Source organism: Cucurbita moschata, unplaced genomic scaffold (assembly GCF_002738365.1).
Source record: "Cucurbita moschata cultivar Rifu unplaced genomic scaffold, Cmos_1.0 Cmo_Scf00018, whole genome shotgun sequence".
In the NCBI taxonomy this organism is placed as follows: domain Eukaryota; kingdom Viridiplantae; phylum Streptophyta; class Magnoliopsida; order Cucurbitales; family Cucurbitaceae; genus Cucurbita; species Cucurbita moschata.
The window spans coordinates 3680863-3704456 of NW_019268534.1; the positions used below are offsets into that span (position 1 = coordinate 3680863).

Here is a 23594-nt window from a genome sequence, read left to right on the forward strand (position 1 = left end):
CCTCCGACACCACCTTCTCTTTCAAATATAATTTATTCATCCGGCTGTCTCCCTCCCCACAACACAACCCATTAACATCTCGACACGTGTACCCTTTTACGTTTCGTCGGTGACCGTAGTTAGTTCCCATATCATTTATTCCACGACCGACGATTTTTAATCTCAATAATTGTACTACGTTCTCCATCAATTTAATTTCATACTCGAATGTTTCTTTTTATTTTTATTTTTATTTTTATTTTTTAGCTGTAAGATTAAATAATCGAATAATTTGTAAATAAAAGATTTTAAAAAATATTTTTAAATGAAAAAATAAAAATTAATTACATTTCATTATGGAGGCGAAGAAAATAATATAATAATATATTATACTATTTTCATCTAAATATTTTTAAAATCACTTAAATAAAAATATTATTCTCTCAAAATTGTAAAAAAAAATTATCAAGTTATTTTTCTTAAATAAATATTGAAATATAAAAATAAAAAAAATAAAAAAAAATTACTTAGGTTGACAAAAGAAAGCGCTGCTACAATTTATTTAATTCAATATTTTTCTTATTCCTTACATTTAAATAAATATTATAATTTTAAAGTAAATTTCTTATTTAGATTTAAATTGATTTATTTATAAATTTTTACAATTCTGATTATTTAAATAATATTAGAATAATATTAATTAATATATATTTTAATTGTAAATTTATTATGAGTGAGTGACTGGTCTGAGTAATTTTGGAAACAATTATGGAGGTTCTTTTATGTTGGTTGAAATAAGAATTGTTCAAAATTGAAAACAATTATTGAACATTAAATAGTGCACTTATTACCTTATATGTAAATTTAATTATTGTTACTTTATTATTTATAATCTGTGGGCCAACCCATAGTAAGTGATGCTCGTGATTGGTGATCATTTATGGTAAAAAAAAATTATGATAACCGAGATTCAACAACCAAAAGAAATATCGAATCAAATCGATTACCAAAATACTTTTTCAGATATTCTTCGTGTCTCGACTATTCAGAAAACATGAGAAGCAGATGAATAATTATTCCATTCAGATAGAAATCGATTTTTTTTTTCATCGGGAATCTTAAAAAATCCATTCGTTTTTTTCTCTGATAGATGGTCAAAATTTCGTATGAGCTCGATCTTGTTAAGAGGTTCGTTGTAAATCAGAAATTGTTGAAGAAGAATGAACAAAATAATTAAATACGATTTAATTTTAAATTAGCAACCGATGGTTAAAAAGTGTAATGACCTAGTGTTTTTACATATAAGTACTGTTAAAATTTTAATGAAACATTTCTTACCGTAACTAAATTAACACATAATCAAACTCCCTCATGTCATCCTAATTTATTATTTACCAAAATTAACGGGATTAACGAATCATTATGCATTAGAGTTTAAAGATTAACCCATAATAAATATAGAAGTGTGATGATCCATAAAAAAATATATTTAATTACATAATAAATTTTTTATTTTCAGTCTACCAAATTTTTAACGTATTTAATAATTTTTAAAATTAACTAATCTACTCAACATTTATAAAATTAAAATTAAAATGATTCCAATTTTATATGCAATTTAGAAAATCATTTACAATATTTTACAATATTTTAAATACGTCTTTTAACACTTTAAAACTTAGGATACAGAATTAAATTTAAAAATGTGATTATGTTTGAATCAATATTTAATAATGCAAATCTAATATTTGAAATTGAATCAAAATTGAAGATTAGAGGTGGGTGTAGTTTAGTGGGATGTGATATAGCCGTAGGATTATAATTGAAGGGTGATGATTGAAGACTGCAGTCTTCTATTGTTTGGGATTGGTTGTAGATGATTATGACACGTACGATGGGAAGCTTAGGGATTTAGCTTCATACTGGGGGTTAGATTCACACGTGCGGATGGTTGCTGCCACCAAACAACAAGAGGAAGATAGCAGTCGGAGAAGGTGAGGAGCTAAAGCAAAATTCTACCCACCTCTTCGCGCGTTGGATTCACGCCACAAATCTAATAAAAATATCTTCATATTCCATCTAAAAATTATTCTTAAATTTTCAAAACTTAAAAAAAATATATATATATATATATATATTATTATAATTAGTTTTAGATGAAAATCTATTTCGTTTAAAAAATATTCTTAAATGTGTAATAGTGTTACAAAAATACCATTAATCTTTTAAAAGTTTTGTCAATACCCTTCCATATTAAAAAAAAAAAAATTAAAAAATATTTTTATTGTCGTAAAATTTTAAAAGTAGCATTAACATCTTTTACCTCTTATTAATTTTTTTAAAAAAAGTTTAAAGTTTAAAGTTTAAAATAGAGTGTTAAATGTTTTTATTTAAATCTATCTGTAATATATTTTTTTAATTTAAAGTATTATTAAAATTCTTGAATGTTAAAATTTGTTTTTAAAGTTCAGCGATATTTTTATTAATTTAGTCTTAGGTCGTATGAGTTTGTTTACATATTCAATAATTAAATTTACAATTTCGCCAAAAAAAAAAAAAAAAAAAAAAAAACCAACAAGTGAGTTCCACGCGCTTAAGAAGGGCGTGAGAATTGGATTGGAGATTTGTGAATTGTTGTAAAGTCCAGGTCTTTGATTCCATTGTTTCACCTTCCTGTCCTTCCTCACACCTAACTACCCCATCCCATCCCCCTAAACCTTATTATTTTCGTTACAGTTTTTATAATATTTTTATTTCCATTAAATAAATATATATATATATATATATATATATATATATATATATATATATATAATTAATTGAAGTAATTATCGCAAAATATTACCCAAATTAGTTTTAAAAAAACATATCTAAGACCTCTGTGTATCCCCTAAAGTATTTTCGGAACTAAAAATATATGTTCCTAGAAAGCAATAAGCTACTTCACAATCTAATCATAGTTAGATATCTTAGAGATGATTATTACGAAAGTTAATTATAAATATAAAAATAAACCTAAATTTTAGCCCGGAGCTAATTCACCACTACTAAATTTCAAACTACTTATCGGTGTGAGCGTATCTATCAGTAATTGATATGTACTAGTTGTTTTGTGTTTGGGTTTCAAATTCTCTTATTCGACTTACAGTACTTAAAAATGTATTTATTCAAATCTTTTCCTCGTATAAATATCCGAAGTTTTTTTCTATTTATTATATTTTTTTTTAATTTTTTATTAAATAAAAAGAAAGGAAGTTCTTCCTTGAAACCAAAGCATTCATCATCTTAAAAATCCCTTTCGATTTCCAAATTCAATACTCATTTTCCCTTTCTTCTCTTACCCTTTTGACAGTTTCTTCTCCGCTTCCTCTGCTACGGCCATGGCGGACAGAGTCCACCCGAACGCCGCCGGTAAAAAAGCCAGTGCCAATGCCAATTCCAATTCTGACGACAATATTAACCCGACGGCCAACGCGCCGCCCTTCCCATCCACCAAATCCCAACTCTACGGCGCTTCCCGCCCCACCTTCCGTCCTCAGCCTCATAATCGCCGCCGCTCCACTTGTTGCTCAATCTGCGTCTGGCTGACAGCGATCATCGTCACCGTAATCGTCCTCATCGCCGTTGCCTCCACCGTCGTATACCTAATTTACCGTCCACACCGCCCGTCCTTCTCTGTTACGGCTCTCAAAGTCGATTCCTTCAAATTTACGCCCAATTCTCAACTCAATTCCAAATTCGACCTAAATCTCGCCGCTACAAACCCTAATAAGAAAGTCAAGTTCATTTACAGTCCAATTTCCGTTGCGATCTCGTCGAATGGCGTCGATCTCGGCGACGGATCGTTCCCTGAGTTCGTGCACGAGAAGAGAAACATCACAGCGATGAAGGTGACAGCGATAAGCGGCGGCGGAGAGATCGAAAGCGAGCCGGTCGATTCGTTGAAGGCGGCGATTAAGAGCAAAGCCGGATTGCCGTTGGAGATTAAGGTGGAGACGAAAGTGAAGGTGAAAATGGGATGGTTGAAGATGCCGAAGGTTGGACTTAGAGTTCTTTGCGACGGAATTACGGCGGGCGTTCCGACGGCGAAGAAGAAGACGGCGGTTGCTGCGGCGGTGGATAATGCAGAGTGTAAGGTGGACTTCAGAGTGAAGATCTGGAAATGGATTGTTTGAATTTTGAGACGATGATGGAAAGAGAGGGAATTTTAAGTTTCTCGTTTTTATATTGATTTTTTTCTTTTCTTTTTCCTTATTTTTTTTTTATTATGTGTTCCGCTCATTTGTTTGTTAATTTCAATTTTTGACTTTTAATTTCTTTTTTTAATTGATTAATAATTGTTATTGTATTTTTGTAAATAAAACTATTTCAACGTATAATCAAATATATCTTTTATAAATTTTTTCGACCTAAATAACTTTTATTAAATAATTAATTTAATCAAGGTGTTAATTCATAAAATATCTATTTATTTATTTTCAAACATTTAATTAAGTTTATGTTTTAAAAAAAATACCTTTCAAATAGTATTTTTTTTAAAGAGTTGTCCGAAAATAAAAAAATAAAAAAGTAATTATGAAATTACATGAAAATACGAATATTTTCAAAAATTAATAAACTCCAATTGGTTAAGTTTAACCTAATCTAGTTCTAAACCCAACCCATAAGTTAAATAATTTAACTCAAAACTTGGGTTAGGTTGATTGAGTATTTTAGGTCATTGGATCTTTTGAGCACCCATATTAATAATTATAACTACGAACCAATTTTAATATAACTTTAAATATATACGTTCGACTAAAAGGTTAAAAGTTTGAATTTTTCACCTCCGCGATAGTTATTTATAAATATATTATATTATGACTATAGTTAATTAAGTTTAAAAAAAACCACATATTTACATTTTTTTTTTTGAGAGTGTATATTTTATTTACATTAATTTTACAAACTTAATTATTTAAAAAATTATATTTATTTTTCATGGGCTTTTACTATGTAGACTCTCCAACTTCAGGCCAGCAAGAAACAGGCCCATTTTGATTGTTTGATGGGCCTCAATATTGGGCTCTGATTCGAGAAACTTTTCCCGGATATAATCCTCTACGGTTATTTTAAAATGAGCCCGAATCCGAACCGTCTAATTAGCGTACTCATTACCGTACCATTGACGTTTTCTTCAAAACCTCTGCTCTTCAAAACCTCTGCTTAAACCCTCAGGAGCCGAAAGCGGAAAGGGAAGGCGTCTCTCTCTCTCTCTCTCTCTCTCTCTATCTGGACTCTGTGGCCATTACCGGCGATGTATCGAGTAGTTTCCAAATTAGCTTCCTCAACGTCGAGAAAACTCGTAAGAAGAATTAAGATCTATTATTCGTTGCATTTGTCCACGTTTGAATCTTTCATAGTATTCTGGTGCTGATTGCTGAATTTGTTACACTGAGGATGAAACTGGAAAAGGAAATTCACTTTTGTTGTCTATTGCAGTATGTTGATTTAGCCAAGTTCAGCTAGCTTTGAATTTCCCTCTTTTTGTTTAAATGTTTGAGGGCCGTATTTTGATTTGCGCGCGCATTTCTTGTAATATGAAGAAATGAACGTGGTTGTAATATTTTTCATGAATGATGTATTAAACTTGAGATATGGTCATTGAAGCTGATCGGTTTGGTTTGTTCAATTAGAATAGCTGCGGATTGATTATTGTTTTTGGTTTTGATGAGTACGGAGTGTTATGGATTGATGTTCTTAAACTAAATTTGGTTTTCTTTGGATTTGAAGGTATGTAGCAGGGTAACGAGCAGCAGAAGTTATGCGGCGAAGGATATCAATTTTGGGAATGGGGCTCGTGCAGCTATGCTCCAAGGTGTCTCAGAGATTGCTGAAGCGGTTAAAGTGACAATGGGACCAAAGGTATTGGACCTGACTGGTCATTTGACTTTGGCGGTTTTTCTGATAGTTCACTTGGTTGGAATGTCGAAATTTGTAATGGTGGAAAGAACTCCTGCATTTTTCATTCTGATGCTTACACATTCTTAGACGGCTATTCGAACTTAAATGGGGACTGTAACTAATTAATAGTTCTTGCTTCTTTCTCATTGTGGTTAATGAAATTAGGGTCGCAATGTAATTATTGATAAAAGTCACGGCAGCCCGAAAGTCACAAAGGATGGCGTTACTGTAGCCAAAAGTATCCAATTCAAGGACAAGGCTAAAAATGTTGGGGCAGATCTAGTAAAGCAAGTTGCGAGTGCCACAAACACTGCCGCTGGAGATGGTATTTTCTTCATTTAATCTGAATTTCCTTTATATTTATATATATTATCTTTTTATTACTAAGATTATCTATGTTGAGAAGTTCAAGCTGTATTGATATCAGGACATTAGCATTTTTGCATTTGGATTGAAATCAAACAAATAAAGAAGTATCACTATGCTTTCTTCAATAAAATATTTAAATTGAACTTATGATCATAGATGGGACTTGGGTCATAACATTTTCGCCACTCAGTTATGTGCTTGCTCCTTATATACTCATTATTTTTAGAAATCATGCATGTTTGCATGCCATTTTGATGGTGTGTTGGGCTGTGTTGTTTGTTCACTTGTCAAGATTTAGCCATATAAGAGTTGCATAGCGTATCTTGAACTTGGAGCACTACTTTTGAACTTGGACAAGCACGTTGAATGTTCTTGAATGAATTGCGTATCTTGTTGTAGGTACAACTTGTGCAACTGTTCTGACTCAGGCCATTCTCACCGAAGGTTGCAAGTCAATAGCTGCAGGTGTTAGTGTGATGGATTTACGCATTGGTATCAAAACAGCAGTTGATGCTGTTATCTCTGAGTTGAAAAGCAAAGCATTGATGATAAGTACCCCAGAAGAAATTACTCAGGTAACAGGGTTCAAGAGGAAAGCTGCTTTCTAATGTTTGAAGTTGGATTCATTAGATTTGACGACAAGCTTGTATTTAGATCTTAATAGTTTGTAATTGTTGTCTTCTAAATTGGAATAGTGCTTTATACATTTTTTAAGTACACACATCTGAAGTATTCATTTTGGATTTAGGACCTCCTTATTTGTATTCTTTCTTGACTTTTTAAGCATGAGTGTATTGATCCTAGAGCAGTTGTCACATTTTTTCTTTTGGTCGTAATAATAAACGTAAACTTTTCATCTGGATCAGCAGTTTTTTTCTATAGATATAAAATATTATTTCTTTATTTCTGCTTATTATTTGTTATTCGTCTTTTTTATCCTAGATTTGATACTATCTTTTCTACTTTTTTTTACCTTTTTATTTTTCCATTTGGTCATTTGTTATTTATGAACAGGTTGCCACTATTTCTGCAAATGGTGAACGTGAGATTGGAGAATTGATAGCAAGGGCAATGGAGAAAGTTGGAAGGGAAGGAGTGATTACTGTTTCTGTGAGCATTCTTTCCCCACTTGCTTTTGTATAATATGATAATTGAACTTATGAATACTCGAGTATACTAACTTCTATATCTCTGCAGGATGGAAATACTCTGGAGGATGAATTGGAAGTGGTGGAAGGAATGAAGCTAGGCAGGGGTTTTATTTCTCCTTATTTTATTAACGATCAAAAGACCCAGAAGTGTGTAAGTTTGGATTCCTTTTGTCATAGTTAAAGCCTTTAGGTGTTTAGTGCTCTAAGAATATGACTGATGCTTGCTGATGCCTTAATATGAGAAAATATCATAAAGTACCTTGTTGCATATGTGCTCCTTTGTAAACTTCATATGTCTGTGTGCGACCTTGTGACAATATTGCAGTGTGTTGCACGTAAGTTTTCAAAGTTATCTCTTGTATTAAAAATTTAATATGGAACTATAATGCATCTAAATGTGCAGGACCTAGAAAACCCTCTCATCCTCATACATGAAAAGAAGATTTCAGATATGAATTTAATCCTCAGAGTACTTGAACTTGCAGTAGAGGTATCAGTTTAATTTACTTTTTACCTTTTTTTTTTTCATGTGCAATGTTGAGTGAATAATATGCCTGAGCCTAAATATGATAAGTTCATTCTCTGAGCAGAAGAAGAGGTCACTTCTTGTTGTAGCTGAGGATGTTGAGAGTGATGCACTTGCCATGCTAATACTTAACAAGCATCATGCTGGCCTGAAGGTGATTGCTTGTTATATGGTTTATTTCTTTTTTAAGTAGTGTCCTATTAAAAAAATTAAAGTCAAAGCAATGTGGCATTCTAGCTTATCTTTACCTTTTTTTTTTACTATTGGATGAATGTGCATGCTGATGTAAGTGCAATGAAAGATTAAGTTTCTTTCCAAAAAAATTGAGCAATTTAAGTAGACATAGTAGTAGATATAATTGTGAATATTCTTTTGGTTATTATCAACTCTCCTTGTGAAAGCTATCTCAAAAAATATTTAAAATAGTTTCCATTCTAAAGCTTTATACACCCCAGGTTGCTTGTGACTTATATTGTTAACTCAAATGGATTATTACTAATGAAATCCGAGAAAATACCTTATTGTTGGCTAGCATGTTTCTATCAGCTGCAAAATGTCTCTAATGACTTGCTTTCTTGAGTGAGTTTCAAAAAGATCTTGGTGAATGAATTAATGGAACATTATGTTTTAAATCTGTGATACTAAGTGCCTTTTAGTTCATTCCGATATAGAGGGCATATGAGTTGTGGAGGACAATAATACAAGTATTTGTATCATGTTCTTTTATGTACGTGACTAAAGTTAAGAACTTAAGTCCCTTGCAGAATATTTACCATAGATTTTGGTCCTATCATCAATAACGCAACATTATAGTTCAAATACCTCCTTTGAAAACTTCTTCTTTCAGGTTTGTGCCATCAAAGCTCCTGGTTTTGGGGACAACAGAAAAGCAAATTTGGATGATCTTGCTATTCTGACGGGAGGAGAGGTGATACAAAGTGCTCCAATCTTAGTTCATTGTCTCAACATTTTGTATGATAGTTTAATTACATTTAAACTGAACAACAGGTAATCACCGATGAACGTGGTATAACTCTTGACAAAGTGCAAGTAGAGATGCTTGGTACTGCAAAAAAGGTTCACGCCCAGTTCATTATGGCGCTGTTTTTTTTAACCTTTGTTTTTTGTTTAATGCTTGCTTCATGCACATTGGTAACTGCTGCTTAGGTTACTGTCTCTCTTGATGACACACTCATTCTTCACGGAGGTGGTGACAAGAAACTAATTGAAGAAAGATGTGAGCAGGTTTGTTTCAGCTAAGTTTGCTTTTTAAAACTCTCTCTCTTGAGGCTGAAAGGGAGATTATAGCTTAATAGAAGTTGGAGTCTTCTTAGAGACCATGGGAACATGTATAAAAGTGCATCACCTATTTTATGAATTCCTATTAAACATTGTATACTGATTGCTTTGCAGTTGAGGACAACCATTGACAAGAGTACTGCAATGTTTGACAAGGAAAAAGCTCAGGAAAGATTGTCAAAACTCTCTGGTGGTGTAGCAGTCTTCAAGGTAGAGTGTTTGCCTTTATAATGTTCTGAAAGAATTTTGTATGCCTTCATAAACAATGCAGCTCTCTTGCAGGTAGGTGGGGTAAGCGAGGCAGAAGTTGGGGAGAGGAAAGACAGAGTCACAGATGCCGTGAATGCCACAAGAGCAGCTGTGGAGGAAGGAATTGTGCCAGGTAAACCTTTTTTAAACTGGACAACATATTGTTGAAAGTATTTCTGGGCAGTTGGTTGATAATCACTATTATTAGGTGGTGGAGTTGCCCTTTTGCATGCTACGAAGGTTCTGGATGATCTCCAAGCTCAAAATGCAGACCAGAAAAGAGGAATAGAAATAGTGCAACACGCTCTCAGGGTTTGTTTCTTTCTTTTGAGTTCTCAGCACTACTTTTCGGGTCCCATCTTGACCTCTTGTTTTCTTAAATCAAAGATTTGGTTTTCTTCAGGCACCTACATTTACAATAGTCTCAAATGCTGGATATGATGGAGCTTTGGTTCTTGGAAAATTACTCGAACAGGATGATCGTAACTTGGGTTATGACGCTGCCAAAGGTTGGCTACTTTCGGCCCTTGGAACGCAATACATTACTAGATATCCTTTTTCCTCTTAACATAGGACTACTCGACTTTTACTCATGCCATTTAGTTTTCGATTTGGAGTTTCGTCCTCCTGCAATGGATGTCAATGGTTTTACAGCTACTGAAGTGGGAAGTGTTTGTGCAAAACAGGTGTATATGTTGACATGGTGAAGGCTGGAATTGTAGATCCTCTGAAAGTTGTGAGAACTGCTTTAGTGGATGCTGCTAGGTGAATATTTCATCCCATGCCCTTTGTCAAAAGTTGCCGAACATAGTTTATTTCATTCTCTAGGAAGTCCTTTTAAACCTTGCTCCAGAAAACAAACTACCAAATGTTTTATCCACTTCTAAGCGCACTATTTGAATGTTTTGATTTTCTTGAATTTTCAGCATCTCAATGCTGTTGACAACAGCCGAGGCTGCTATAGTGGAAGATCCAGATGATAAGAACAAGCTTCCAAGTAGAATCCCAGCAATGGATGATATGGGCTACTAGGGGAATTGATTCAAATTTGATTCCATCACATATCTCTCAATTTTCATTGGTAATTAATTAGGAAGACACTATGACGAGATTGGTTGATTATTATACAGGGAAAATGAAGTAGTCAAGGCCTGGATGGATGAACCAATATTCATCTACAGAATTCTTATGGTTGTGAACGATTCAAGTGAGTTTCTTTTTCCACATTCTTGTAAGACAACACATCAAGCAGCAATGATTTGACCACTTTTTGAGCTTTACTTTTCTTTTTCTTCTCTTTCTTACATACTTACATACTCACACGAGAGTACAATTAAGTCAGAGTTTTGAGGTTTGAATCTCTAACCTCGATACAATGAGTAGCCTGCATAAACCCTCAGTTTTACTAGTGTTGACAACCTTTGGAGGTTATTAGAAAAAGCAAATGGAAATCACAAGGCAACATGGAGAATTATTTCATGTGAAAGTATGAAAGATTAATGAATTTTGTAATAATGATGTCGTATTCTTCTAAAGTACAAGAAATGAATATTGGGAGAAGATAGAAGTAGAGAATGGTGTAATTTATTCAATTCTTTTATAGACACTCAAACCTTAATTTCTTCTCCAGAGGCATTTATGGACTAAATAAGCAAAAAAGAAAAAAAAAACTATAATGAGGGAAGGAAGGAGACAAGATTGGGTTGAAGCTAAGGATCGCAAGTTGGGAAGGTAAATAAAGTGTCAACTGCACCTTTAAGCTCTTGATCTTGAGCCTGTTGTATTGGGTCAGACTCTTTTAACATCACATTGTCCATCTTCAGCAAAGCTTCTTCACTGCACAGATCAAATCACTCAAAACACTCAAATTCTCTGTTGAGTATAATAAAATCCAAAAAAACTATAGAAACCCGATAATTAGTTCTTCAAACCCATCCTTTGAAAATTTTGAAACCCATTATCATGACACTTCTCAAGACCGGTGGATTGTAAGTTTTGTTTAATAAGATACCAAACTACTAGATGATTAACTTTCTACTTTACAAGAAAAAATATGGGTCTCACACGGCTTCCTATTTCTCAATGATATCAAGGCAAAAATTGAGACGGCTTCCTATTTCTCAATGATATCAAGGCATTGAGACGGCTACCTATTTCTCAATGATACCAAGACAAAAATTGAGACTTATTTCTTTTCGTGATCATACGAAGAAATTATATCAAGCCTAAAGTTTTAAATTCTTGATAGGTGTAAAGTTTTAAATTCTTGATAGGTGGTCAATTTTGCTTAATAAGATATCAAACCACCTGATTGACCAAATTCTTGATAGGTGGAGGTCAATTTTGCTTAATAAGATACCAAACCACTTGATTGACAAAATTCTTGATAGGTGGAGGCCAATTTTGCTTAATAAGATACCAAACCTCCCGGTTGACTCATACCATAAGATATATTGACTCATACCATACAAGATATAATAATAGGAAATCTCGCGATAACACGAGCATATCAAGCAAAAATTGTTTCTTAGGACCATACTTCGTTTATGTGTCACAATTATGAATTTATAGGTAGTTTGAAATATTTATACACTTTCAAGGGTAATTTTGTAATTGAGAGTTTTGTTTTTTTTTTTCAATTTAGCCAAAACAAAACTTGCCCGTAGCTTGTCCCTTAGGAACTATCATTGGAGTCCTTGGTCCATTGGGCTAGGCCCATCTAAGAAATAAAAGGGCTTCTTGGATTATCCTTTTGGGCCGGGCTTCAATATAAGAAGAGTACGGTAATACATAATTAGGAAGAAAATACAAGAACAAGGTTGGCGCCAACTATAGCCGATCATACAAAATTTGAAATGCTTTGAGAATTGAAGAGGTAAAACAATGATAATCCCGATGAAGAAATTAATTTTGAAAAAAAAAAAAACAAATATATTTTGGGACAGTGAAACTATAGAAACCAAAACAGGAAGCTACCCAGAACAGAGATGCATTATAATATATGAATTTGTAAATTAAAAATTGTAATATTGGTGCAATACAATACTGACCTGTGATGAACCAGATCATGATGATCATGATGATCCTGTTGAAACCTGAGAAGATGTTGTTGTTGTTGTTGTTGTTGTTGATGATGGCGATGATGGTGATTCGTATTGTTGGTATCGATCTTGATATCATGGAAATCTTGAACAGAGCCGGCCGGTTTCAATTGCAGGGAAGAACACGAATCTTGAATTCCCCAAACCTCGACTTCTTGATCTTCCAGAGTCTCCCGATTCTCGTTTTCCCCGACTACGAACCCTTCCCCTCCATATCCCTCCACAAATTGATGCTCAAGTCCTCCGTATCCACTCATCGGATCCGACTCGAGAATGGCGACGGCGGCAGCGGCGGCGGCCTGCTGCTTACAAAGCGCCAATTGACTGAGAACGAAATCGAGCTCGGTTTTGATGTATTCGATCTGGAGTTGGAGGTCGCGAATGATGCGATAGCAGCCACCAACGGGATCCATGGATCGGACATCGGATTGGAAAATAATGGTGCGCATTGCCTCTTCCTTCTCGAATGGATCAAGGTTTTTGATGATTTTGGTGATGTTGCTAACGCCGAAGAGTTTATGAGCGTTGAGGAATTGGCGTTGGCGATCGTGAGGGAAATAGGGGGCGAGAATGCAATCGGGAGCGCACTTACGGCGTTGGTACTTGCAGGCGGCGCAGGCTTGAGTGGTGGCGGAAGCGAGGGTTGAGGCGGTGGAGGGGGCGGGTTTGGAGAGTTGGTGGTGGTGGTGATGGTGGTGGTGGGGGTGGTTGTGGTGAGTGATGGGGCTCATCTGAGGGTTAATGTTAAGAAATTGTTGGAGAATGGAGGGTACTGAGAGCGCGGGTGCGGGTGCGGGTGCGGCGGGGATGGGGGAAAGCGAATTTTGTTGCTTGCTTTTTATTTATTTATTTATTTATTTATTAAAAAAAACAAAAAGGATGGAAAATGGGGGAAAAATTAGAGGGATTTAGTTTTGTTGTGTGCTGTGTTTCTGTGTTCCTATTTTTTCTGAGGTTTGGGGAATGGATGGATATGAAATGAAGAGATGTTAACTAATTTTGGTTACATGGGGAACGATAATCCTGGAAAATGGGGTCTCTTTCCATTCATGGTGGGTTCTTCTTCCCCTCTCTCTCTGGAGGTTAAATTTAGTTTCTTTTTTAAAAATCAAAATTTTAATTAAAATTCTTTTTATTATAATCTATTCTCATTTTTAAATAATTTATTTTATACTTTATGATATAAAAAAAATTTCAATTTTTTTTTTTTTAATTTGGTATAAGATTTATTCCTATATTTTAGGTTGTATTTGATTTAAATTAAATTTTAAAAAAATCATGGAGGTATTTTCGTGTATTATTTAATTAATTAATTAATTTTTTTTTAATGTTTTAACTAAAGTAACCTTAAGTTAAAGCCCAATAGTTTGGGTTTGTAAGGTGGCCCAAGCCCAATAGTTTCAGACATCGTTTGGGTTTGGATAAGGTAGCCCAAGCCAAATAGTTTCAGACATTGTTTGGGTTTTGATTAGGCTGGCCCAAGCCCAATAGTTTCTGACATTGTTTGGGTTTGGATTAGGCTGGCCCAAGCTCAATAGTTTCTGACATTGTTTGGGTTTGGATTAGGCTGGCCCAAGCCCAATAGTTTCAGACATTGTCTGGGTTTGGACTAGGCTGGCCCAAGCCCAATAGTTTCTGACATTGTTTGGGTTTGGATTAGGCTGGCCCAAGCCTAATAGTTTCTGACTTTGTTTGGTTTTGCATTAGGCTGGCCCATGCCCAATAGGTTCACATTGTTTGGGTTTTGCATTTGGCTGGCCCAAGCCCAATAGTTTCTGACATTGTTTGGGTTTTGATTAGGCTGGCCCAAGCCCAATAGTTTCTGACATTGTTTGGGTTTGGATTAGGCTGGCCCAAGCCCAATAGTTTCAGACATTGTCTGGGTTTGGACTAGGCTGGCCCAAGCCCAATAGTTTCAGACATTGTCTGGGTTTGGACTAGGCTGGCCCAAGCCCAATAGTTTCTGACATTGTTTGGGTTTGGATTAGGCTGGCCCAAGCCCAATAGTTTCTGACATTGTTTGGGTTTGGATTAGGCTGGCCCAAGCCCAATAGTTTCAGACATTGTCTGGGTTTGGACTAGGCTGGCCCAAGCCCAATAGTTTCAGATATTGTCTGGGTTTGGACTAGGCTGGCCCAAGCCCAATAGTTTCTGACATTGTTTGGGTTTGGATTAGGCTAGCCCAAGCCCTAGTGTTAACCCATGGGCTGGCTTGGCCTATTGAATATATATTTTCTAAAAGATATAATTATTTTTGTAAAGGATATTATTTAATATTTCTAAATTTATTTTAGAAAAATGAAAAAAAAAAAAACCTTCCCTCTCCGTGCTAGTCGGTCTTCCCTAGATTCTCACCTCTGGCTGGAGTTTCTTCTCCATTTTTTTTCTTTATTTTATTTCCCTCCGTCATTTGCTTCCGCCCTGTAATCTCTGTTTCCGATTCCGATTCCGATTCCGGCTACCGTTTCTCTCTCTGTACTTTCTCTCGTTCTGATCTTGATCATATTCCATCTTCGCCACGCGGATTAACGTAACATTGGTACGTACGTATGTTCCCCCAATTTTCAGATCTTATTTGTTTTAAACTGAGTGAATTCTTTTAGCCGTTCTATTTTGTCTGCCGCCGCGTTCTTTTTTGGGGTTGCTTGTCCATTTTCATGATTGTTCTGCTGAATACGGATATATGGATGAGAAAGTAGAAAGGAATCAGAATTCGTAGTTCTACTTGTGAAATTTGTAGAAGCCCTAGTGAGGAGAAATCTATGTTTATTGAAGAGATAATTACATTACAATGGTTTGAAAAGGTCACCACTAATTCAAAGGCCTTAAATTGATGGGCTAGGATAAATTTAATCCAGTATCTAAATTTTGAACCCCTGTATTCGTATTTTGCACCCTCCCTGTGGATTTAGTGGGAGAAAACGTCTTGATTTCTGTTTGCTTCATGCTAGATTACTAGATTACGTACTTTTGAACCATGCGACCATGGTCGGAATTGCTTGTTCACAGAATGTATGATTAGGGTACGTTTTAGTTCTAACATTGGTCTTCCACCGTTTATCTCGCGGCTTCAACGTGGAAATGGAGTTCTTTCTTGAATTCTTCTCCGTTCTGTAATATTTAGAGCATATGTTCTTTCATTCAAGTGTTAAATTCACATTCTTACCGTTTGCCTAGGGGGCTGGCTTCTGAGAATACTGAAGGGAGGATATTGTGAGCAAAAGTCTTCTGAAGTCTGTTTTCTGGGAGACCAGCTGCTGCAAGCTAAGGCTCTAACTGAAAAGCGACGGTGTTTCTATCTGGTACTTTCTTCTCCCCTTTCTCTCTTTTTCCCTTTTTTTTTTCCTCTTTTGGGACTGGACTATGAGATTTATACTTTCTTTCAGTGTTTATTATCAAATACTTATTGGGGTTGAGTTGGATGGTTGTTGAGAATGAAGAAACTGATGACTTCTTTAATGTTGTTAACTTGCACTTTAGTCTATGAAAAGGGTTAATCAATAATTTGATATATAGTGAAATAACCAGTTACATTGTCAATGACTCAACACAAGTGGTAGCCTACTGATTTAGGCACTCTTGGTGTGCGTACTGGATGTGCCTCACTATGTTTTATGCCTTTTCGACATTTTAGAGAATGAACAGCATTCTCGACGTGCTTCTAGAGAATAAAGACTTTCTGGTTTTATCATAATGACATGTTCAGGAGGGCAATTAGTTCAGAATTGGAGCGCTTGAAAATGTGATTGGATTGTCAAATTTACTAGAATTGTATTTGAACTCCTAAACTAGTATTCACATAGATGAGGGCTTCACCCAAAGTTACTAGTCTTGCCAAGGCCTTGAGATGTTTGGAACTTTGGAGATACTTCCAAGGGTCTGGGAATTCAAGCCTTAGGTTAAAAATTTAAGTTTTATTTCTAGTAAGTCTTTGACTTTGTTTCCAATAAATCCATAAATTTAAAGACGTGTCTATTAAATCTTTACACTTTCTATTTTGTATCTTATAGGTCAGTGGCTCATTTGATACCTATTTAGTTTTTGGCTTTTAAAAATGATGTTTCTTTTCTCACATTTCTTTACAAAGGTTTTCATTTTTCCCAAGTAAACGTTCGAATCATTTCCCAAATTCAAAAAACAAAAACTAGTTTTTTTAGTTCAACAATTGTGGAAATGAAAGATTGAACTGTTTGTCTAAGAGTTCTGATTTAGGTAAAGTAGTAAATGCAAAGATCTATTAGATACTAAATTGAAAGTTCAATGACTTGCTAGAAATTTTATAAAGTTCAATGACTTACCAAACATAACCTTGATTCTTCGAGAATCAAATTGGTAATTTGACCAAAATTTAACAATTTAGTCCCATTTGATAACAATTTTGCTTTGTTTTCTCACCTGTCTTAGCAATGGTTTTCATATTTTCCTAAATAAACACTTGAGTTCATATCTAGAATCCAAAAACAAAAACAAGTTTCTAAAATCTACTAATTCTTAATTTTCAAACCTTGGCTTGGATTTTGGAAAAAAACAAAAAAGTAATCTTAATTTTAAAAAGCCAAATGGTTAACAAACAAGCTTAAAACTCTTGATTTCTCTGTCTGGCTTTGGGATGAGCATCTGTGAAAGTTAGAAGGTTATGGGTCATTAGCATAAGTGGAGCATCAATATAGTGAGTGCAACTCTATATTGATGTTTAGTCATTTTTTGTGGCAGATTTGTGTTTTAGTTTGTTGAATATTGCACACAGATTTTGTACACAACAATAATTGTAAATTGTTGCAGAACATTTATTGATTTATTAAACTCAGAGACACATCTCCTGAATGCCAAGAGTAGTACACCATGTAGTACTTGAGCATTATTAGGTACCCATTTTTGTATCACGTCCAAAGCTGCACCCCTAAGATTGTAACTGTTCAAACTGCAGAAAACTCTTAAACCCAAAGCCCTAAACATGGCAATAAAACCCACTGTTGCCTTGCGAGCTGTACTTGTTGGAGGAATTGCAGCGTTTGCTAAAATCGCTGGTGCAATGAAAGCTGCAGGTGGCGTAAAGTTAGGTGCAGCCACGGCTGCCATGACAGCAGCAGCAACTGCAGCTTTGGCAGGATCAAAACAAGACCAGAAGGATGATTCCAAACACCCTCCAAAATGATGCCCCTCCTGTTCTGCACCTCACACAAACAAATCCCAATAATGTTTTGGGACTTTTTTCCCCCCTCTTTGTAATTTTGTTAGGGAGACATAATGTATAAACCCCAACCCTTAGGCTTCAGCCATAGCCATGGTGCTAAAATAATAAGAGCTGGCCAGATCTATTTAGTTCGCAGGATGGATTTTACATCTCGATGTCATACCGTTCCATCATTATTATACTTGGAACATTTTTTTATCATCGTTTCTGCATTTCATCGATAGTTTCAATAATGTCGTCTGTAAAGAGACTCTGTGGTCCATAGGAAGGACTATACAAGGTTGAGACATGTGATTCATTTCCCTTTATCAGAAGGGAAACTGCTGTTTTGTGTTTGTAGCTGTTGTTTGGTTGCTGAGAAAAAAGGTGTGGGAAAAGGAACAGTATATAGAAAATGATGAGAATGAATGGATTTTTTGGTTTGAAACTTTGAATTTGGTTCTTTCCCAGATGGGATATTTGAAGAATCAATGAAAAAAGGTAAAAATGATTAACATAAAAGGCAAGGGAGGGAAAGAATGATCGAAGTCAACTGGTTTTTGGAGGATTATGTTTGTTTGAAACAAAACAAACCCAATGCCAGCAGCTTTTATATGTATGTGTGTGTATATATATATATGTGTGTGTGTATATATATATATATGAGTAAGCCAGGGAGACAGGAAAGAGAGAGGAATAGCAGACAGGGCCACGAAGACCAGTAAAGACAAGACATTTGGGTTTGGGAAGTGTGCAAGTGTTGGGCCATCTAGGCCCAGCCCAGCCCATTATCCCACCATCTGTCCCTGTGTTTCATCATCATTTTGGCTATCTATGCGAGAGAAATTACATTTTTGGGCATGAGAGAGAAAGGGCATTGTTTCCAAGGTCAGAGTCTCAGAGAGGGATAGGGACAGACATGTGAATGCTAATCTCCAAGAGAGTGAGGCATGTGAATGGAATAGTAAACACATGATATTTTCATAAATGGAAAATTCTAATAATTTGGAGGAAAAATATCATTTGTCCCCTTTTAAAAATAAATATAAAATATTGGGTGAGAGGGTGTGAAATTTCACATCAGATAGAGAAGGAAACGAAGCATTAAGGGTGTGAAAATCTCTCCCTGTGAGACGCATTTTAAAAACTGTGAGGCTGACGACGATACATAACAAGCCAAAACGGACAATACCTGCTAGCGGTGGGTTTGAGTTATTACAAATGATATCAAAGTTTGACACTAGACAATGTGTTAGCGAGGGTGTTAGATCCCCAATGAGTGTGGATTGTGAGTTATTACAAATGGAATCAGAGCCAGACACCAGGTGGATTGTGATGAGGGTGTTGGATCCCCATGAGAGTGGATTGTGGGTTATTACAAATGGTATCAGAGCCAGACACTGGGTAGATTGTGAGTTATTACAAATGGTATCAAAGCCAGATACCGGAGTATGTACCAACGAAGACGTTAGATTCTCAAAGAAGATGGATAGTGAGATATTACAAATGGTATCAGAGCCAAACACTGGCCACTATGCCACGGAAATATGTGATGATGTGAATTTTAGTAGAGAAATGGTTCAAACAAATTAAATAGTGTAAATTTTACATTATTTCTTTGCTAAAAAGAATGGTTTATAATTACAATGTAAAAAATGAGTTAGTATTAGGCTTTATGTCTCAAATCTCTATTTACTTTATTCTTAAGCAATCCTTATTAGGTTATTTTCTTCATTACAAAACAATCTTTCTTTCTTTCCCTTTCTTTTTAATAATATCAATGAAATATTACGAATATTTTTGGTCGAAAATGCTAACCGAACACCAACCATGATGGAATATTAAATGGACTCATGTTAGATAATAGAATAGAGTAAAAAGTCGACAAGAATTTAATGGACAAAACATAAGTTAAATAAAAGTAATATAAATTCTACCGATAAATTCTATCAAACTCAACAATCGATAATCTCAAAGTACCACCGACACTGATTATCTTCAAAGAAACTTCAACATTTTCAACCACTACTCAACGAAGAATAACACAAGTCATTTTTCATGAACGGAGAGAGGTTCTCAATAAGAGATACCGCTTTACCGAGTTTGCAAAATGAATGAGCGATAACGTTTGTTTCCCAAATTTGGAAATGACGACGGTTTGTTTCTCGAGTTTGGAAGATCGATTTATATGATTATAACCGAGTCGAAATATTTACATAGTTTCATAATATAAAGTTTATATATTATGGTTTAACCCTAATTAAGATATGAAATATTCTTTTCATATAAAATAAAGGTGACAATAATTAAGCTTACAAATGATGAACATTCCATAAAGTAATTTACGTGAAAAAAAAAAAAAAAAAGCTGAGAAAATAAAAATGTTGTTCATCTCTTGTAATAAGAATCTAACCCTGCCATGGCTTCTGGATTTGACTCTGAAGATTGGAGGAATTAGGAACAATGCAGTTCCCAAAACCAGTAAGGCTTAGAATATCTCCATGGGAAAGAGGGCGAAGCCCCAAAAAATCCCTCGTTAAACCGTCGCTTCGACCGCCCGAAGCGGCGGTGACGGTGGTGGTGGCAGTAGCGGGGACGATGTGGTGATGCATGGCGGGGAATGCGGTGACGTCGTTAAAGGAGGAATCTTGTAGGAAGGGATGAGAAGCCGAAGCAGAAGAGAGGGAATTTATCATGTCGTGAAGAAAAGTGGCGGGTTCCGAAGCTGAAACCGCCGCAGCTTTGTGCCCGTAATCGGTACAACTACTACTACAACTCACCGCTCCTCCTCCGATCTGCCCATAATCACCTGTCATACCGTAACCCATCAACTTAAGCTTTCGAATTAATTATAAATAATAAAAAAATTTAAATAACTCGAGAAGCATTCGAGAATATGAATAAAACTACTAAATTTATCAAAACTTTTACTAATTTTCAAGCCCCGAGTAAAGGGGTTTCAGGGAACCAACCAAATCCATACCGTTTTCATTTACATGAACCCATCCCAAATAATTTCATAACCCAACTTAAACCGCAGTAAGGTTAAGTTAATCAAATTTTTCGAATCATTGTATTTTTAGAATACCCGTAGCCCCGAGTAGGTAGACATACGAACGAGTAAGAGAACAAACACGAACAAAAGATTAACTCGAGAATTATAGAGCAATAAAGAATATAAAAAAGCAAAAGAAAATAGAAACATGCACCTGTAGACACGTGAACCATCTTGTGGGGCCTTTGCATAGAGCCACTCGTGGTAGTGGTACTACTCATGGTGGCACCCATTTGAGCTGCCTTCTGCAGCAATGCAGTGGCTGAAATATGAGGAGAAGAAACCGAAGAACACTGATATGAAGAAGGAGGAGGAAGTCCAATACTCGCCCCGCACCCGTGTCCGTGTCCGTGTCCGTGTCCGTGTCCGTGCCTGTTCGGGTTTAGGGTTTCATGATTCTGATGCGGATGCTCATCTTGACAACTCCCAATGAAAATTTCCCCTCGAAGATCATTCGAGTGTAGCCACGGCGGAATCTCCGCCCTCATATTGTTACCATTACTAAAGTCCCGTTTGATAACAAAATTATTATTATTATTATTATTATTATAAGAAGAAATTAGCGGGTTTAACGCCATAGCTGATCTCGCACTTTCATCCGCCAATGCATCGCAGAAAGCTCTATGTGTTATAAAACTGTCTCTCCTGCATGAGAGAGAAACATATTTTTTTTCAAAAAAACACAAAAAATAAGACAAATTTAGAAGAGCTGTTTTTTTTCTTGTCAGAAATAATTATTTATTGAAATTTTTTTTAATGAATTTTATTAATTAAAGGGAATAATTAGACAATTATAGCATAATAATAGTGTAATTAATGAATTAAAAACATAATTAATTAATAATTACCTTGAAAACAGTGTTCCACAGTCACATCTGTACTCCTTAGTGCCACAGATTTTGGAGTGAGCTTTCCAATCAGATTGAACAGCATATTTCTTAGAACACTTATCGCATTTCCACTTCTTTTCGCCATGCTTTCTGTAGAAGTGCTTTTTGATGCCTGTGAGGTCTCCAAGGGCTCTTGATGGGTCATGGTGGACGCAGCTGCTCTCTGGGCACACATATACCTTCTTCTTCACCACTTCTTTGTTTGATCTTTGCTTCAGCTTCCATGGTAGATTGTGTCCTCTTCTATGTAGTTGAAGATTCTGATCTCTTTGAAACCCTTTGTTGCAGATCTCGCACACGAATCGATTCGTCGCCATTAGTGTTTTCGGCGATAACGCTATCACTTCCGCATCTGGGTCTGTGTCCAAATCAATCAAAACCTTCAATTATGGATCACCCAGAACCCCGAATGGATAAAAACGTTGAATTTAGTGTAACCAGATTCCAGATGAATGAAAATAACTCGAACCCGTATGAAAAAAAAGATTAGATTTTTAGTAGCTCGATGAATAAAAATGTTAAATTTATTGTAACCCAGAACCCTAATGAATGAAAATAACTCGACCCATATGATAAAAATGTTAGATTGTTGTAAGCTCAAAACCCAGATGAATAAATGGTTGAATTTACTGTAATTCGAGTAAATTCGAACCGGTATGAATCAAAAGATTGGATTTATTGCAACCCAGAAGTCGAGATGGATAAAAACGTTAAATTTACTATAACTCGAACCCGATATGAATGAAAAGATTAGAGATTTATTGTAACCCAGAAGTCCAAATGAATAAAAATGTTAAATTTACTATAACTCAACCCGATATGAATAAAAAGATTAGTTTTGTTGTAACCCAGAAGTGGGGATGAATAAAAACGCTAAATTTACTGTAACTCGAACCGAATACAAAAGAAAAGATTAGATTTGTTGTAACCCAGAACCCGAAATGAATAAAAAAGTTCCCTTTTTTATGTAATTCATCGACTCAATTAACCTCGATGAAGGAGGACGAAACTCCAACATGGTATTAGAGCTAAAGAGAAATCATACCGGGGTTTCCGGGGAGGTTACGTTTCTTCTTCGGAGGAGGAGGCGGAGGCGGAGGCGGGTGTTGGGATTGAGGAGCAAAATAGTGATTAGCAGAAGAAACACTAGCAGTAGCTTCACCAGATGCAGAAGTCAAATTGGACAAATTTTCATCCATTAAAACTTGGTGTTGATGTTGTTGTTGTTGTTGAGACAAAAAATTCCCTTTCATCATCATCTGAATCCCTTCTTCTTCTTCTTCTGCTTCTTCTTCTTCTTCTTCTTCTTCCTCTTCTATTTCAGTGGTTTGAAATTATTCCAAAATTCTTCCACATGAGACAGCAAAAAACAGATCTAACCCGACAAAGAACAAGAACACGAACAAGAACAAACAAAAATTGAAGAGAAAAAAAAAAGGGTTGGAGGGTGTGGTTTTTTTGAAGGTTATAAGGATATGTAAGCTGTTTATTACTGCATTCAGGGCTTGGATTTGGCTACAACCAAAGAGACAACTTTTAGTTTTTTTTTGAAAGCTCAAAAGAAACAAGCAGGCTGCTGTTTTTAAGAGAGAGAAAGAGAAACCAACTCAAAATTTGAACCTTTTTTTCATACGATTTAATACCAAAAAAATAAAAATAAAAATATACAAAACCCAGTTCTTCAAATCCTAGAGAGAGAAAAAAATGAAGAGAGAGAAAAAAAAGAAGAGAGAGAAAGAGAGATATGGATGAGAATGGAAGAAGGGTCTGTGTGTGTAAGGTAATCACAAAACACAACTCCAAAAGATAAAACTCCCAAATACCCAAAAACCAAAAAAAAAAAAAAAAAAAAAAAAAAA

The 23594-nt window shown here is 35.3% G+C and overlaps 4 protein-coding genes across 4 annotated transcripts; 2 read left to right on the forward strand and 2 right to left on the reverse strand.

Annotated features, from left to right (window-relative positions):
• The first annotated feature begins 3280 nt into the window (after positions 1-3280).
• On the forward strand, positions 3281-10796 carry LOC111455859 (chaperonin CPN60-like 2, mitochondrial). Its single transcript, XM_023097485.1, has 18 exons — positions 3281-4115; positions 5207-5323; positions 5752-5883; positions 6088-6247; positions 6691-6866; positions 7306-7401; positions 7489-7593; positions 7846-7932; positions 8033-8122; positions 8816-8896; positions 8977-9045; positions 9136-9213; positions 9382-9477; positions 9550-9649; positions 9725-9828; positions 9920-10025; positions 10203-10281; positions 10443-10796. Exons 1-18 carry the CDS (start codon positions 3360-3362, stop codon positions 10546-10548), a joined length of 2538 nt encoding a protein of 845 aa, XP_022953253.1. The 5' UTR covers positions 3281-3359; the 3' UTR covers positions 10549-10796.
• A 249-nt stretch (positions 10797-11045) lies between these two features.
• Positions 11046-13348, reverse strand: LOC111456336 (LOB domain-containing protein 29-like). Its single transcript, XM_023098162.1, has 2 exons — positions 12567-13348; positions 11046-11352 (listed from the first exon to the last, which is right to left on the reverse strand). Exons 1-2 carry the CDS (start codon positions 13346-13348, stop codon positions 11226-11228), a joined length of 909 nt encoding a protein of 302 aa, XP_022953930.1. The 3' UTR covers positions 11046-11225.
• A 1567-nt stretch (positions 13349-14915) lies between these two features.
• Positions 14916-18133, forward strand: LOC111456569. The gene is made up of 3 exons (XM_023098491.1): positions 14916-15156; positions 15795-15919; positions 17545-18133. Exon 3 carries the CDS (start codon positions 17572-17574, stop codon positions 17770-17772), a length of 201 nt encoding a protein of 66 aa, XP_022954259.1. The 5' UTR covers positions 14916-15156; positions 15795-15919; positions 17545-17571; the 3' UTR covers positions 17773-18133.
• A 1917-nt stretch (positions 18134-20050) lies between these two features.
• LOC111456416 (protein indeterminate-domain 7-like) lies at positions 20051-23419 on the reverse strand. The gene is made up of 4 exons (XM_023098266.1): positions 22781-23419; positions 21694-22093; positions 21000-21490; positions 20051-20599 (listed from the first exon to the last, which is right to left on the reverse strand). Exons 1-4 carry the CDS (start codon positions 22992-22994, stop codon positions 20199-20201), a joined length of 1506 nt encoding a protein of 501 aa, XP_022954034.1. The 5' UTR covers positions 22995-23419; the 3' UTR covers positions 20051-20198.
• Between the last annotated feature and the right edge of the window lie 175 nt (positions 23420-23594).

Coding starts and splice junctions, on each gene's coding strand:
- LOC111455859 (XM_023097485.1), top strand. CDS start 3,360: ATGGCGGACAGAGTCCACCCGAACGCCGCCGGTAAAAAAGCCAGTGCC. Junction 5,324..5,751: donor CCTCAACGTCGAGAAAACTC/GTAAGAAGAATT, acceptor TTGGATTTGAAG/GTATGTAGCAGGGTAACGAG. Junction 8,123..8,815: donor AGCATCATGCTGGCCTGAAG/GTGATTGCTTGT, acceptor TTCTTCTTTCAG/GTTTGTGCCATCAAAGCTCC.
- LOC111456336 (XM_023098162.1), bottom strand. CDS start 13,348: ATGAGCCCCATCACTCACCACAACCACCCCCACCACCACCATCACCAC. Junction 11,353..12,566: donor CATGATCTGGTTCATCACAG/GTCAGTATTGTA, acceptor TGATCTGTGCAG/TGAAGAAGCTTTGCTGAAGA.
- LOC111456569 (XM_023098491.1), top strand. CDS start 17,572: ATGGCAATAAAACCCACTGTTGCCTTGCGAGCTGTACTTGTTGGAGGA.
- LOC111456416 (XM_023098266.1), bottom strand. CDS start 22,994: ATGATGATGAAAGGGAATTTTTTGTCTCAACAACAACAACAACATCAA. Junction 21,491..21,693: donor TGTGGAACACTGTTTTCAAG/GTAATTATTAAT, acceptor TCTCTCATGCAG/GAGAGACAGTTTTATAACAC. Junction 20,600..20,999: donor GATGGTTCACGTGTCTACAG/GTGCATGTTTCT, acceptor ACGGTATGACAG/GTGATTATGGGCAGATCGGA.